At 49.3% G+C, this 14,355-nt stretch overlaps 1 protein-coding gene across 4 annotated transcripts in view; it reads right to left on the reverse strand.

Moving 5' to 3' along the window:
- The window catches only part of TOGARAM1 (TOG array regulator of axonemal microtubules 1), a 33,898-nt gene that overhangs the window by 2,748 nt on the left and 16,795 nt on the right, over positions 1-14,355 (reverse strand). For all 4 annotated transcript variants that reach the window (XM_085581069.1, XM_085581068.1, XM_085581070.1 and 1 more), the window contains 9 exons: positions 13,040-13,181; positions 11,820-11,925; positions 11,242-11,477; positions 8,432-8,590; positions 7,274-7,400; positions 7,012-7,130; positions 3,365-3,554; positions 976-1,195; positions 611-697 (listed from right to left, as the gene is read on the reverse strand). In XM_085581069.1, the coding sequence (XP_085437195.1) occupies positions 611-697; positions 976-1,195; positions 3,365-3,554; positions 7,012-7,130; positions 7,274-7,400; positions 8,432-8,590; positions 11,242-11,477; positions 11,820-11,925; positions 13,040-13,181 (1,386 nt within the window). The remainder of the gene's footprint in view (positions 1-610; positions 698-975; positions 1,196-3,364; positions 3,555-7,011; positions 7,131-7,273; positions 7,401-8,431; positions 8,591-11,241; positions 11,478-11,819; positions 11,926-13,039; positions 13,182-14,355) is intronic.

The raw sequence follows: 14,355 nt of genomic DNA on the forward strand, positions 1-14,355 counted from the left end.
GGAAATTCAGCTTTTCTTGAGGAATTCCTGGTTGGAGGGTGGGAGGGAGCTGGGATGGAGTTCCCAGAGCAGCTGTGGCTGCCCTGGATCCCTGGCAGTGCCCAAGGCCAGGTTGGAGCAGCTGGGACAGGGGGAGGTGTCCCTGCCATGGCAGGGGTGGCACTGGAGGGGATTTAAGGTCCCTTCCAACCCAAACCAGTCTGGATTCCTGGCAAGAGCATGAGGGAATGAACACTGGGAGAAGGAATACAATGCCATGTTGAAATTATTATATGCTTAAGGTATTTATAAATGTTAATCCTTAAGGTATTTAAATATATGAGGTATTTAAATTTAAATTAAATCCTTAATATATTTATAAATATTTATAATAAATCCCAGGTTGTTACAGATCTTCCATCTGACTCTGTAACACTAATGCTAATGCTAATACTAATCCTTTGTTTTGTCAGCAACAGCTCCAATTTCCCTTAAAGAGCTGAAATGTGACAACTGCTGCACAACCTCCTGAGGCAGAAGGGAAGGTACAGACACACCTCCACCTCGCAATTAATTTCCCTAATTAAGGGAACCAAACCAACTAAACAAGCAAAGGAAAAGAGCATTTTACCAGCCAGCTTTTCTGTCAGGTCCTGCTTTGCTTTTCCACTCAGGAACTGGGCTTTTGTGCAGAATGGCTGCAGGAGCAGGGAGGTATCTAAAGGCAAAGAACAAAACACATTAAATTCTTAAATGGAAATGAAGTTTTCTGGAAATAAACACAATATGGGAAAAGGTAAATAAGAAAATGCTATGGAAAAATAACCAAAGCACTAGTGAGCAATATCAAGGTGATTTGTGTGGTGAGAATAAACTAAATTATTTTTACACAGTGTAGCAACGCTGTGAAACTCTTGGAAAGAGTAACCCTTTCAATTTACAACTTAATCACCACAATTAAAACAGTTTCAAGTTAAGAAAAAGTAAGTTGCTTACCTAAGTGTTGACATAGAGCCTGGATAACATTTGTGGCAGCTGCATAAATCCCTGGATTTTTGGAGTTGAGGTTGTTGTCCACTATGGCAGGAATTAACATGTTGATCACAGGTGCTAAATTGTCTCTGAGCAGTGGAATCATCTTGTGCATGGCCTCCAAAGCCACCTGGTTCACTTTGCTGTTGGAGTCGTGCAAGCGAGGCTTGAAAGCATCGAAGATCTGCAAAAGCATCCAAGCATCACCCATGAACTGGGAATCAATAAAGCCCATCACCCTTTTTATTGCTACCCTTCAACTGTCCACCTTGGCAAATGATGGCTCTGCTGTGTCCAGGGGTTGGAAATAGATGTTCTGTGTGAAAAATGTGTATTTTATGATTGGCTTGTCACAAATGTTACAGTGAATATTGTATGTGTAATGTTAGAAAGTTATGCTGTATTAATTAGCTTAAGTAGCGTGTTAAATATATTTTTATGTTATAACAGAATGTTAAAATAGAAACTATGCTATGTAAGATACTTTTTTACTAGTTCAAGAAAAGGGGTAAGATTATCAAGAAACTCTTTGCACAGAGATAAAGCAACACAAAACCTGAAGAGTTACAGCCTCCTTATCAGAACAGACAAACATTCTTCCACCTTCTCTCCGTCTTTATGGAACCACCAAGATTAAGGGGAAGAGTTGACAAAAACCAGAAAAATTCTTAATTTGCAAGGAATTTATGCATCATGTATGAGATGTATGAATATGCAACAGCCTGTTGCTTTTAAGGGTTATTCCTTTGTTCACAAGGCATGGTTTTGGCAGCTTAATGCCCAAAAACATCCAGACGTCCGTAATTCTTTGCTTTTTATTGTCTTATAATTGTCCTCACTCTAAATTTTTATCACTCTAATTGTATGACTATTTTATAACCATTTTATTATTATTAAACATTTAAAAATTCTAAAAACAAGTGATTGGTGTTTTTCACATTTTGTGAGGTCCCTTCTGACCCAAACCACTCTGAGATTCTGGGATTTTGGGATATGCAAATACCTGGGATGAATTTTTGAGCAAGTCAAGCCAGATTTGCTATTTTAACCCCGTGCATTAATCTGATCTGAAGCCCTGCAGTGCAATGGACTCCAGGCACAGTAACTCCCCCGGTGACCCAGATTTCCTATGAGCCAGTGTTTTTAGAGAAACATGGATCTGTTCAGCAAGGGAAACATCTGAAAAGTTTCAAACCCATCCACAGATTGGATACCAGAAGGTTCCACAGCAGAATTCCATCCTTCCACACAAAGATATGGCACTGCTGGAGGACAAGCTTGGGTTTCCTTTCATTGTATCTGTCTTTAATTTACAGCTGCTGGACATTTCTTTCTTCTTCAGAACCTCCTTTCCTATTGGACAGGATCCTCATCCTGAGCTTTACCACAATAAATTTAGCATGATACTTTCCTCACCTTCTCTCACACAAAATCTTGTAACTCTGCTTCAGCGACAGTTTTACAGTTCTTCATTAATCCTTTCTGCTGTTTTCACAACTATTCCCTATTTTGATATTTACCCAAGAGTGGCGTGAAAACAGCACAAGGATTCCAGAAATCACAGAATCACAGACTGGTTCTCATGGGAAGAGATGTTAAAGCCCATCCCACCCCACCCCTGCCATCATCAGGGACACTTTCCACTATCCCAGGGTGCTCCAAGCCTCATCCAACCTGGCCTTGGAATCTTCCAGGGATGGGACAGACACAGCTCCTCAGGGAGGTGGCTCAAAAGTATCCTAAGTGAAAAATTTCACACTTTTCCTCCTGTTGCCTTTCTTTCCTCCCTTGGTGACTCACATAGACTCCCTGCTCCTCAAGGCTCTCTGTCAATCGTCCTTGTTACAAGGAGGATCCAAGACTTTTCTCAGAAAACTTGGTGACTCTGATGCCTTGAGAAGGCTGGCCTGGAGCAGAGGCTGAATGGAGTTACAGAATAAATCAGGGATTTATTCAAGGATCTCCTCCATGGATCCACCTTGGGCAGCACCAGAGCCCAGCCAGGGCTGCACCCAAATGACCCAAAATGGTCCCAAAATGCACGAGCGCTCCCGGGGCTCTCCCTGGGATCAGTTCTGCTCCATTGGCACTTGGAGTTCATTGTCCCATTCCAGCTCCAGCCCATCAGTCCCACCCTGCTGGTTTTTCTCTCTCCAGCCCACGCTGTTTGTGCTCCTGGGCTGAGGTTTGGATCATTTGTCCTTGGTGCCCAGCTGGAGCAGGAATTGTTTTGTGTCCCTGCTCTGTGCACAGAGCTCAGCATCCCCTGATCTGGAGCCCAGACCCACACACTGAAGCAGCTCAGGATGTGAAAACAGAAAAGCCAAAAGCTCCCAGCCTCTGGCAGCGTTACCCTGACGACGTTGGCGAGCACCAGGCCCGGGCTGCTCTCGGTGTCCAGCAGCAGCTGCCGCACGCCGCCCAGGCGCTCCCGGAAATCCCTGGCGCTCAGTAACCCCACCATGGCCCGCACATAGTCCTCACTCTCCAGGGCACTGCGAGGAGCTGCTCTCCTTGGGCCTTCCTGGGCCTCCGTGCTGTCCCTGTGGGGAAGGGAAATGTTATTCTGTGAGTTGGACCGGCTCATCCCACACGTTCTCGGCCCATCTAAGTGCAAACATCAAAAGTAAACACAAGGTTTCACTTTAAACGTGGTGAATAAATAAAAATCACCTAATAGCAATTGTTCCCAAAGTCTTAGATCCACTCTGCTCCAAATGCAGCTGCTTTTGTGACCAGGGTCAAATGGGAACTTCCCTTACATCAATGGGTCACAACCTCCCCAAACCTACTGTAGTTTAATTCTTTATTCCCAAAGTACTTTAAAGACTGACCCCAGACCAGGTGTGACCTCAGCAGCACTCCATGCTGAGGTGAAAACCCAACAACTGTTCCTATAATATTTAAAAATAAATTTCCTGTGGCACCTGATCTCATTAGAGTCGTGGAAAGAATTCTAAAGCCTGTGGAATCACCTGTCTGTCCAGGTATTTCCAGACCATCCAGGCAGTCATTACCTCACTCCTAATTCTTGAAGACAAGGCTTGGATGAGAAATGGAATAAGAAGTCAAAATTTATCAGTAAATGTAGAACCAGTTATTATTTTGAACTGTGGAGGATGTGTTAAAGAAATCTGGTCCTGAAGAGACTCTGCAGTCACAGCCCTCTGAACTCTGTGTTCTCAGAAGCAGTTTTTTGGCTTGCTTTAGATTTGGGGGTGCTTCTTTTTCAGCTCATTCAATCAAAAACTATGGAATGGTTTGGGTTGGAAGAGACCTGAAATCCCACCCAGTGCCACCTCTGCCATGCCAGGGACACCTCCCACTGTCCCAGGCTGCTCCAGCCCCAGTGTCCAACTGGCCTTGGGCACTGCCAGGGATCCAGGGCAGCCCCAGCTGCTCTGGGAATTCATGCCCACCTCCCAGAAAGGATAAAGTGAAGTGTCCTGGGGTGATCCTTAGTGTCCTTGCATTCCAGATCTAGCTCAGCCAGGAACACTGTGTGTGTGTGTGGTGCTGTCCTGGGGGTTTGTAAAATCCCCCCACCCAGACACTTTGTGGGATTTCTTTGTGTGGTGTTGGCTTTGCAGTTGCTTGGTCTTTGCTCAGGCATTTGTTCTTTTTTCTTCCCTTTTTGGGTTCCCTTTTCAGGTTCCCTTTCCATTTTTGGTTTCTCCCTCAGCTTGGAGGGAACTGCAGTGAGCAGGTTTGAGCTGCCTTAAGGATGAACTCTGTGAGTGCTTGTTCACAGCTGAGAAAAGCCAGCAGGAGCAGAGCAGCCCCACTGCCCATCACTGTGGGCAGCAGCAGCCAGGGACAGAGAACCCGAGTGGCCCCAGCCCTGGTGCCTGGCCCTGCCCTGCTGTGGGAGGAGGCTGACCCTGGCTGAGCTGCCAGGCCTTTGTCTGCTGCTGGAACTGCTCCAGGAGGCTTCCCAAGAGGGATCTGACACCAGCTTGTCCCTTTGTCCTAAAGCCTGAGGCCATCCCTGATAACAATGGGTATTTCCAGCATTTTGGGTCTCTCCTTTTTCCTGAGGAGTTCATGAGATTTAGCACTTTGCTATCCAGCAGTTATTTACATTTTTTTCCCTCGGCCTGTTGGCATTCTGTTAATAAAGTGTTATTTTTTCCTTATTGGGAGAAAGGGATTGATTGGAATCAAGGATTGCTCATTTCAGAGTGCTCACCTCCTTGAACTGTCTCCAAGCAAGACAAGGTGACAGTGCTGAGGAGGCCCCACACAGAACCAGCCAGCAGAGGGTGGGAGGTGACACACTCTCCTCACTGGTGGAACCAGCAGGAAATGGGAAGCAGCTCCATCCATCCATGGGGAGTCATGGAAGCTGCTGAAAGACAAGGTGGACCCAGTCGGGCTGCAGAGCTGAAAGCCTCCAGCTGGCTCTGGACATCCCTGAGCAAGGGAAGTGGCCAACTGGCCACTGCCTGGTGGCTGGTGCTCTGTGGGAGTGGCTGGAAAAGTGGGAAAAGGGCAATTGGCAGCACAGAACATCCCTGGCCAGGCAGAGGGGCTGACAGTGAACGTCCATCCTGTGCCTGAGAGCTGGGCTAGTGAGGAACGTCACAACAACAAACAGCTGGATCAGGCTGCAAGAGTGAAATGCCATGGGTAGATCTGGACTGCAAACAAGGGAGTTATTTCCAGCTTGGTGGAGCCTCAGGTCATTGGGGAAGAGGTGCCACCTCTACGTGGGCACGAGACCAAGAGGTGGCCTTCACCATGGTCACTGTATTCCGGGTAATCCATGACTGCATCCATGAAACATGAGCTGCCACCAAGGCCAAGTGGGACCGACCCTGTGGTCTGGGGTCTCAGGAGAACTACGGGGAGGCCCTGTGGTGCACACAGATTAATCCTGTGTGGATCAATCCTGCCTCGGGCAAAGCCAATCCCATCCATGGGGCTCTGCTCAGGGCCTGGCTGCACCTGGTGGGTGAGGCAGAAATGTCTTGTGTACATCAGGGGCATTGATCTGGGGCAGGGGGATTGATTTGGGGTGAGGAGAGCCTGTAATGCTGGAATGCCAGGGCACCCTGGCACTACCACTGCATGGTTTAACTACCATGGGCTGCTCCAGTCCTACCAGAACTACCTGGGATATCCTCAATGGGCAGTGACCACTGAAATTACTGTATTTGTGTGTATATATATATATATATATATGTATGTATAATGTATAGATATGTGTGTTTTATAATGTATAGATATGTGTGTTTAGAGTTCAAATGTACTCATGTGGCCATCAATCAGATGATATAAGAGAAGGGGTGGAATGTCCTGGGGTTATCCATAATGTTATTGTGTTCATATCTATTTCAGCCCCAAAATTGCTACTGTATATCCAAAACCTAAAAAATGTCAATATAAAACCTATAAGAAGATAAAACAAAACTGAAAGTGGTCAGAATATGATCTAAAGCCTCCAGCATCCCCAGTCAGGACACCCAACAAAGTCCTTGGTGTCCACAGTTGTGTACAAATGAGTAATTTGTGCTGTGGCTCCAACCAGGAACGTTTTTTCCGTGAGTCTGAACAGCAGCACCTGGGATGATGCTGCCATGGATCCACTGGATCTACATCCCAAGCAGCTGGGGCTGCCCCTGGATCCCTGAAGTGCCCCAGAGCACTGGACAGGGCTTGGAGCAGCCTGGGACAGTGGGAGGTGTCCCTGCCATGGCAGGGGTGGTGCTGGGTGGGCTTTGAGGCCCTTCCAACCCAAACCATTCCATGATTCTGTGATTCCATACAGTGAATTCCAGGTGTACTGTGTATATTTCATAGATGGTCAGTAGACAAATTAACTTCAAAATGCACAAAACCATTTTAATATAACTGGTTACTCTATTTAAGAATTTCTCTGAAACAGGGCAAGATTTTCCTTTTCCTTGAGGAATGTTTAACTTTCCCAGCCCTGTGTGGCTGTTGCTGTGCTCCCTCCTTGGCCAGGTTTCTCACAGGATAGGCACTGGAGCTCATTACCTGTCTGGGATGATGGGAGCATCTCTGCAAGTAGAGGACGACCTCAAATGTCCAACATTTCCAGTCTGGGAACGCCTTCCTTTGGCTGAGGGTGTATCCAAGGGCATCTCCCCCAGGCCCTGCACAAAGGTACAGCAGGAATTCATGGAACAAGGGAACCACAGGGCATTATTAGGGCTGCACTGCTGGAATTGTCTACACCCAACAGCCCCCAGGACACCTCCACCTGCCCCAGGTGCTACACAAGAGCTTTGCCACACACCTTCTCTCGTAGGCTGTCAACAGTTTCCTTAATGTAAGGCAAATCCTTGGCTGGCACAAACTTCTCCAGGATTTTATCCAAGTCAGGATGAGCCAGCATGCTGAAGAGCATCCTCCGCCCGTAGTACCTGCAGGGAGAGCACCAGGACATCCAGGAACAGGGACTGCCTTTGCCACTTTGTCACCTGGCTTTGTCATTCCAGGTGTGCGATTCCAAAATGGAAAGGTGCAGGGAGATTGTGTCCAGGGAAGGGAAAGGAGCTGGGAAGGGAACAGAGCCCCAGGAGGGGCTGAGGGAACTGGGAAGGGGCTGGAGAGTTCCCGAGGAGCTGGGAAGGGGCTGGAGAGTTCCCGAGGAGCTGGGAAGGGGCTGGAGAGTTCCTGAGGAGCTGGGAAGGGGCTGGAGAGTTCCTGAGGAGCTGGGAAGGGGCTGAGCCTGGAGCAAAGGAGGCTCAGGGGGACCTTGTGGCTCTCACAGCTCCTGCCAGGAGGGGACAGCCGGGGGGATTTGGGATCTGCTCCAGGAACAGGGACAGGAGGAGAGGGAACGGCCTCAGGCTGGGCAGGGCAGGCTCAGGGTGGGCACAGCAGGAATTTCCCCATGGAAAGGCGGCTCAGGGATTGGCACTGCCCAGGGAGGTTTGGAGTGCCCAGTCACTGTTATTGCAGGTCTTTTCCAACCTCAGCAATTCCATGACTCTAAGATTGCTGACTCCCCTTTCCATTCTCCCCCAGAGGATGTGCTCAAGGATCACTTTAATTAACTGACCAAATTAAAGAGAACAGCCTTCCAGTTCTGCTGGCTGTAACCAGGGTGAGTCCAGCCTTGTCAGCCTGAGGCATGGATCAGCTCCAGGTGTGGATTCCAAAGCCAGCATTCCCTGTGTGGCTCCATCACCTCTGTGCCCAGCAGAGCCCATCCTGTGACCCCTCTCCTCCTGCAGCCAGGGTGTGTGGGAGGTACAGTGCTGGGATAACAGCTGCACCCAAAGCTTTGTTTGGAAGGGACCTTCAATCCCATCCCCTCCCACCTGTGCCGGGGCAGGGACACCTCCACTAGCCCGGGGTGCTCCAGGCCTGTTCCAAGCCCTGCTGCTCCCCGAGGTCTCTCCCCTGCAGCCCAGCCCAGAGGCACAGGCTGCTCCCCGGGCACACTCACCGTGTCTGCTGCGAGCTGTCCTGGGCAAACCTGGCGACGGCGGGCAGCAGCCGCTCCGCCACGGGCCGGCCCGCGGCCAGCGCGCGCTCGGGGCCCAGGCGCTCCAGGATGTCCCCCAGGTGCTGGGCCGTGCACCTCCTGACGGCCGAGTGCAGGTGGCTGGGGAGGGAGGAACGAGGCCTGAGGCACGGCCCTGCAGGGCAGCCCCCAGCCCTGCCCGGACACAGCCCCGCGGGCACGCAGCCCCCAGCGCGCCCCGGGCCCGTCCCCAGCACGGACACCTCCCCTGCAGCTGCTCTGGCTGGATGCAGGCAGCGGGCTTTTGCCATTTCTGTTCTAGTTTTCCTTCAGGTAGTTCTGTTTTGTGAAGTGTATGAGAGTTCTTTCGATGAGCCCTATGAAAAACCAGTCCCTGCGCTCAGAGATACGTCCTAGGCACTTGGTGTCACTGTAAAATTGACTAAAAAGCAGTGTTCAATCAACCTCTAAAGATCCTGCAGGAGTCTCCTGATCTCTGCTTTGTACAAAATAAACACCTTGCTGATGCAAAGGGGAGAACAGCCAAAATCAGCCTTCAAACTCCTTCAGCAAATGACCCTTTTATCTAAATCCAGCTGCCCCTGCTGATCCCACTTGCGCTCAAGAACAAAATCCTGCAAACTCCAATGTCTCCAATTTTATATTTGGATTAAAAATGCTACTTTGAGGACAATTTGTAACTCCTGCTGCACTTTCAAGGGAAAAACAAGAATTGAGAGGCTGAGAGACCTCAGGCCATGAAGCAAACAAGCCCCTGCTCATGGAAACAGCTGGAAAACATTTATGAGCACACAACACCTTGGAGGTAAACACAGTATATACAGGGAAGAAACAGGATTTTAAAATTCCTGAAGTAAAATCACTCTCATCTCTACCCCTGGAATCATGCTCTTGGATCATGAATCTACTCACAGAATCCCAAACTGGTGTGGGAAGGGACCTTAAAGCTCATCTTGTTCCAACCCCTGCCATGGGCAGGGACACCTCCCACTGGAATTATTCTTGTTGGTAAATCAAACCCAACTTTGGAGCTGATGAAGAGTCAGTATTTCTGTCTAGTCAGGTTTGCCAGCATTACAGTCATGATCACAGAGGGCTTGAAAGGAGCTGAGCAGAAACCAGGTACATTTTAAGAGGTCCCATGAATTGTAAGTGACACCATAACTGAAGGATTATGTTGTGGTGAATTTAAGCAACTCAGCCCAACTTAGAGAGAACGTCTCTTGTGGAGTTACAGTTGTGTCAAACAATCCTTCTCAGTTCCTAGTGAGACACAAATTTGCCCTTTGAAGGATAATTCCATATTCCTGTCACAGCCTCTGGAGCTGGAGCTGCCCTGTGCTCCAGGAGCTTTTCTGCTGACATGGCCAGAGCTTCCTGAAGCCAGGCCTAGAAAAGCTGCATCTTTAGGCCATGCCCTGATGTGTTATCCATTAAAAACATCCTTTACTCCATGAACTAGGAAAGTCTGAGCTGTGAATAGATTAATCTGTGCCCAAAGGCTATATTCAGCTTAATTCTGATGCCTTAGATAGCAGAAAACCTATGCAAACTCACAAACTGGAGGGGGCAAATCCCTCCAGAAAACCCCTCAGCAGGTGAGTCTGAATCTGCCAGGGAAGGTGGGGACACCTGACCAGGAGGGCCAGGGGTCTCTGAGGCCAAGAAGGGAGACCCCAAACAGGGCACTTCCCCTTGCTGCTGAATGAAAGCCATGGGCAGGTACTGCCTGCTGCTCCTAAATTCACAAAGTCATGGAATCAGCCTGCTTTGGGTTAGGAGGGACCAAAAATCCACGGGCAGGGACACCTTCCCCTATCCCCAGCCCACCCTTGGACACTTCCAGGGGTGGGGCATCCATCCCAAGTCAGTCTGAATCCCAGTAATTCATAAAGAATGGAAACCCCAAGGTTGATTTTTGCCTTTCAGTATAAAGAGCAGCAGAGCTGTCAGGAGACAGAATCCATGCATCCCCAACAACCAGCTGCCCAGGAAATAAAAGAGAACATTTTCAGTCAAGGATAACTCTGAGGATTGGAGCTGTGCAGGAAATCTGTGGAGAGGTTTTGAATGGAGCACCTGAAATGTGTCATGAAGGGAAGTGGAGCCTGAGAAATGTCACCAAGGGGTGGCATAGAGGAGGGGAAGCACCAGGGGTGCACCCAGCTCAGATGTGATGAGCAGTGAATGAGGATGGAAAAGGAAAACAGACTGAACAGGGCCAGGGGAAGAAGGGAATTAACTCCAGAAAAGAATGGCCACCAGCACTGGAAGGAAATTAAAATGCAGACACAAAGGCTCAGCCTAGAGAGGAGGAATCAAGCACGACAGATGCAGCTAGAGAACTGTAAGTTATAAATCAGTTTTCTAAATAAAGAGGGGTGCAGAAAACTGGCCAAGGCAGGAACTGACTGCAGAGCAAAGGAGGAAAAGAAAGAACATTATGCCAGCTTTACCAGGCAAAGCAAAACAGCAGCTCCCCAGGAATATACAGTAACAGCAAATAAAATCACTGAAGTGGTGCAAAACAGCCAGAAAATACACCAAGCTCCAAAGTCAACAGCCAACCTCTTACATAGTGCACAGAAAGGAACAGAGGGGCTTTAATTCAATTTATGCCAACAAACAGTGCCCTGGGTAGAGGTTTAGCACAGCTGATTTACTCATTTTCAAACTTCTGTCTACTGTACTCTGATTTGATGTTAAAAAGCCTACATTTGATAAATTTATTCTATTCACAATATTCTTTATAAAGTCTTTATAGGAATTACCTTTGCCCTCCATTTATAAGAGAACAAAGTGCACGTGCTGGAGTCACATTATTAACCATGGCCTTCAGTGCCTTGTCTACCTCTTCCCTTATAAAAGTGTTGGATTCCCCAGCTTTGTGCAAAAGGACTTTTACTGCATTATCTAGTTCTTGATCCATGCTCTTTTTCAGGTGGGTGAACAAATCCCCTAAACAGACCACAGCAGCTCGAGAAACACCTGAGCGTAAATTCTTGACCTGCACACAGGAAAAACCCAAAAAACAATGAATAATGTTTATCAGAGAGACTTTAAAATAAATATTCATGTTTGCCCTTTGTCATTTTTAAGCAACATTACAAGCAACTGAGAAACACATTTCTAGCTTGATTCACAACGGGTGAGAATTAACATACACACTCATAAAAATGTTATAAAGTTAAAATCTACATTTTCTCAGCCTCTGAGTCTCAAATCATCCTTGAGACTGCCCAGTTGAGGAAAACTCACCAGAGGTGAGCATAAATCACTTCAGAGAGCTGTAAAATACATATATACACACAGAGAGAGCCAGTGGAATATTCTGATAGGAAAATTTAACCTCTTGAGCCACAGCCAAAGTTGTTTCGTGGAGCTTTGCAGTCAGAATAGGGGCATGGTAGGCAGACAAGCACCTGACAAAGTTCAGACCTTCAATTTTCTTCTCCCTGTGTGAAAAAAATAATACTTAAATTCCATCCATTTGTCAAGTTTCATTAAAATATTCACTAAAATGTGAAATTCTAAGGAATCAAATAGCAAACAAATTAGACAGTAAAATAAAGCAATGAGAAATACCCCCAGATTGGTTTGGGTTCAAAAGGACCTTAAATCCCCTCCAGTGCCACCCCTGCCATGGCAGGGACACCTCCCACTGTCCCAGGTGGCTTCAAATCCCAGTGTCCAGCCTGGCCCTGGGCACTGCCAGGGATCCAGGGGCAGCCACAGCTGCTCTGGAAATTCTGTGCCGGGGCTGCCCACCCTCCCAGCCAAGAAATAATGCAGGAAACTCTTTCCAAGCAAATCTGTCTTTTCCTGTGGGACTGTTCCAGCACTGCAGCCTCTCAGCAGAGTCCCACAGTTCTGTTCACTGCTGGCACCAGTGGCAATTCCAGGATCTATTTCCTTCCCCAAACTGAAGGCAGCAGCTCTGTAAGGATATCCCAAGTCGGGAAGCACCAAAGAGATGCTTTTATTCCACAAATTAGTCAGAGTAATAAGAAAAGATCAAAAGTTCTCAAAAGTGTGCACATCCATTAAAAAACGAGTTCCCACATGCGTCCACAGCGCTATAAATAAACATATTGTTCTGTGGCAAGCACATTTCTCTCACTCTCAGGATTTTTCATAGAGGTGCACAGAGAGAAGAAAGAGAAAGTAATTTGTATTTCTGCTCTTTGTTTTCCCATGTGGAATGTGTGTGGAGAATTGTTTCCCTGGGGTGTTGCTTGGTTGGATTCTGGTGAGGATTGTTTGAGCCTGGTGGCCGATCCAACCCACCTGGGGCTGGGCTCTGGAGAGGGGCACGAGGTGTGTTAGACTTAGAGAAAGTAGCATGTAGTTTTAGTATCCTCATTTTTATATAGTATATTAATGTATTTTAGCATAGTTATAATAAAGAAATCATTCAGCTTTCTGAATTGAGTCAGACATCAGCATTTCATTCCACTGGGTTCGCCTGCGTTTCCAATGCCGTTCCCTACCGATCTTTGTGAAAAGGTGAATTTTCATTTCCCTGGGTGTTCCCCGTGCCCGCCCTGCCCAGCCCAGCCCGGCACGCACCAGTCGTGGTCAGCCAGCAGCGCCAGCGCCGCGGCCAGCGCGGGCTCGGGCCGGGGCAGCGGCAGCAGCTCGGCGGCGTCCAGCACCTCGGGGCTCTGCGGCACTGGCGGCTCCCGGCAGCGGCCCCGGGGACACGGCTCCCCTGGGGAGAGGACATGGCATCAGGGACAGGGACACGGCGTCAGGGACACGGACACGGCGTCAGGGACAGGGGACACGGCGTCAGGGACAGGGGACACGGCGTCAGGGACAGGGACACGGCGTCAGGGACATGGACACGGCGTCAGGGACAGGGGACACGGCGTCAGGGACAGGGGACACGGCATCAGGGACAGGGACACGGCATCAGGGAGAGGGACACGGCGTCAGGGACACGGACACAGCGTCAGGGACACGGCGTCAGGGACAGGGACACGGACACGGCGTCAGGGACAGGGGACACGGCATCAGGGACACGGACACGGCGTCAGGGACACGGACACGGCGTCAGGGACACGGACACGGCAGCAACAGGGACAGGGACACGGCTCCCCTGGAGAGAGGACACGGCATCAGGGACAGGGACACGGCGTCAGGGACAGGGACACGGCGTCAGGGACACGGGACACGGCAGTGTCAGGGACACGGACACGGCGTCAGGGACACGGACACGGCATCAGGGACAGGGACACGGACACACCACCAGTGGCTCTGACATGGGGCACAGGACACACCACCAGTGACTGGAGACACACCACCAGTGACACTGACACGGGACACACCGTCAGTGACAGGGAACACAGCAGCAGTAGCTCTGACACGAGACACAGGACACACCACCAGTGACAGGAGACAGACCACCAGTGACAAGGACACACCATCAGTGACATGGGACACACCACCAGCGGCTCTGACACAGCACACACCACCAGTGACAGTGACAGACAGCACCAGTGACAGGGGACACACCTGCAGTGGCTCTGCCAGCTGCAGCCAGCCACAGGACGAGACTGAGCCCCAAGTGCTGCTGCAGGAACCGGGGCTGGCACAAGACACAGTCCCAGAGTCTGGGCTGGAAGGGGCTCAAATGCCACCCGTGGGCAGGGCCACCTCCCTGGAACTGGTGCCTTCATTTCAGCTCCCGTGTTTGCCAGGCTCTGCACTGCACTGGTGAATAACTCTGAGCTCCACACAAGTGCCAGCAGCTCTGCTCACAGCTCAGCACACAGAACAATCCTGAACCAGCCCAGAACCAGCTCAGCACACAGAACAATCCTGAACCAGCTCAGAACCAGCTCAGCACACAGAACAATCCTGAACCAGCTCAGCACACAGAA

Source organism: Lonchura striata, chromosome 5, assembly GCF_050655825.1.
Source record: "Lonchura striata isolate lonStrDom1 chromosome 5, ASM5065582v1, whole genome shotgun sequence".
Classification (NCBI taxonomy): Eukaryota; Metazoa; Chordata; class Aves; order Passeriformes; family Estrildidae; genus Lonchura; species Lonchura striata.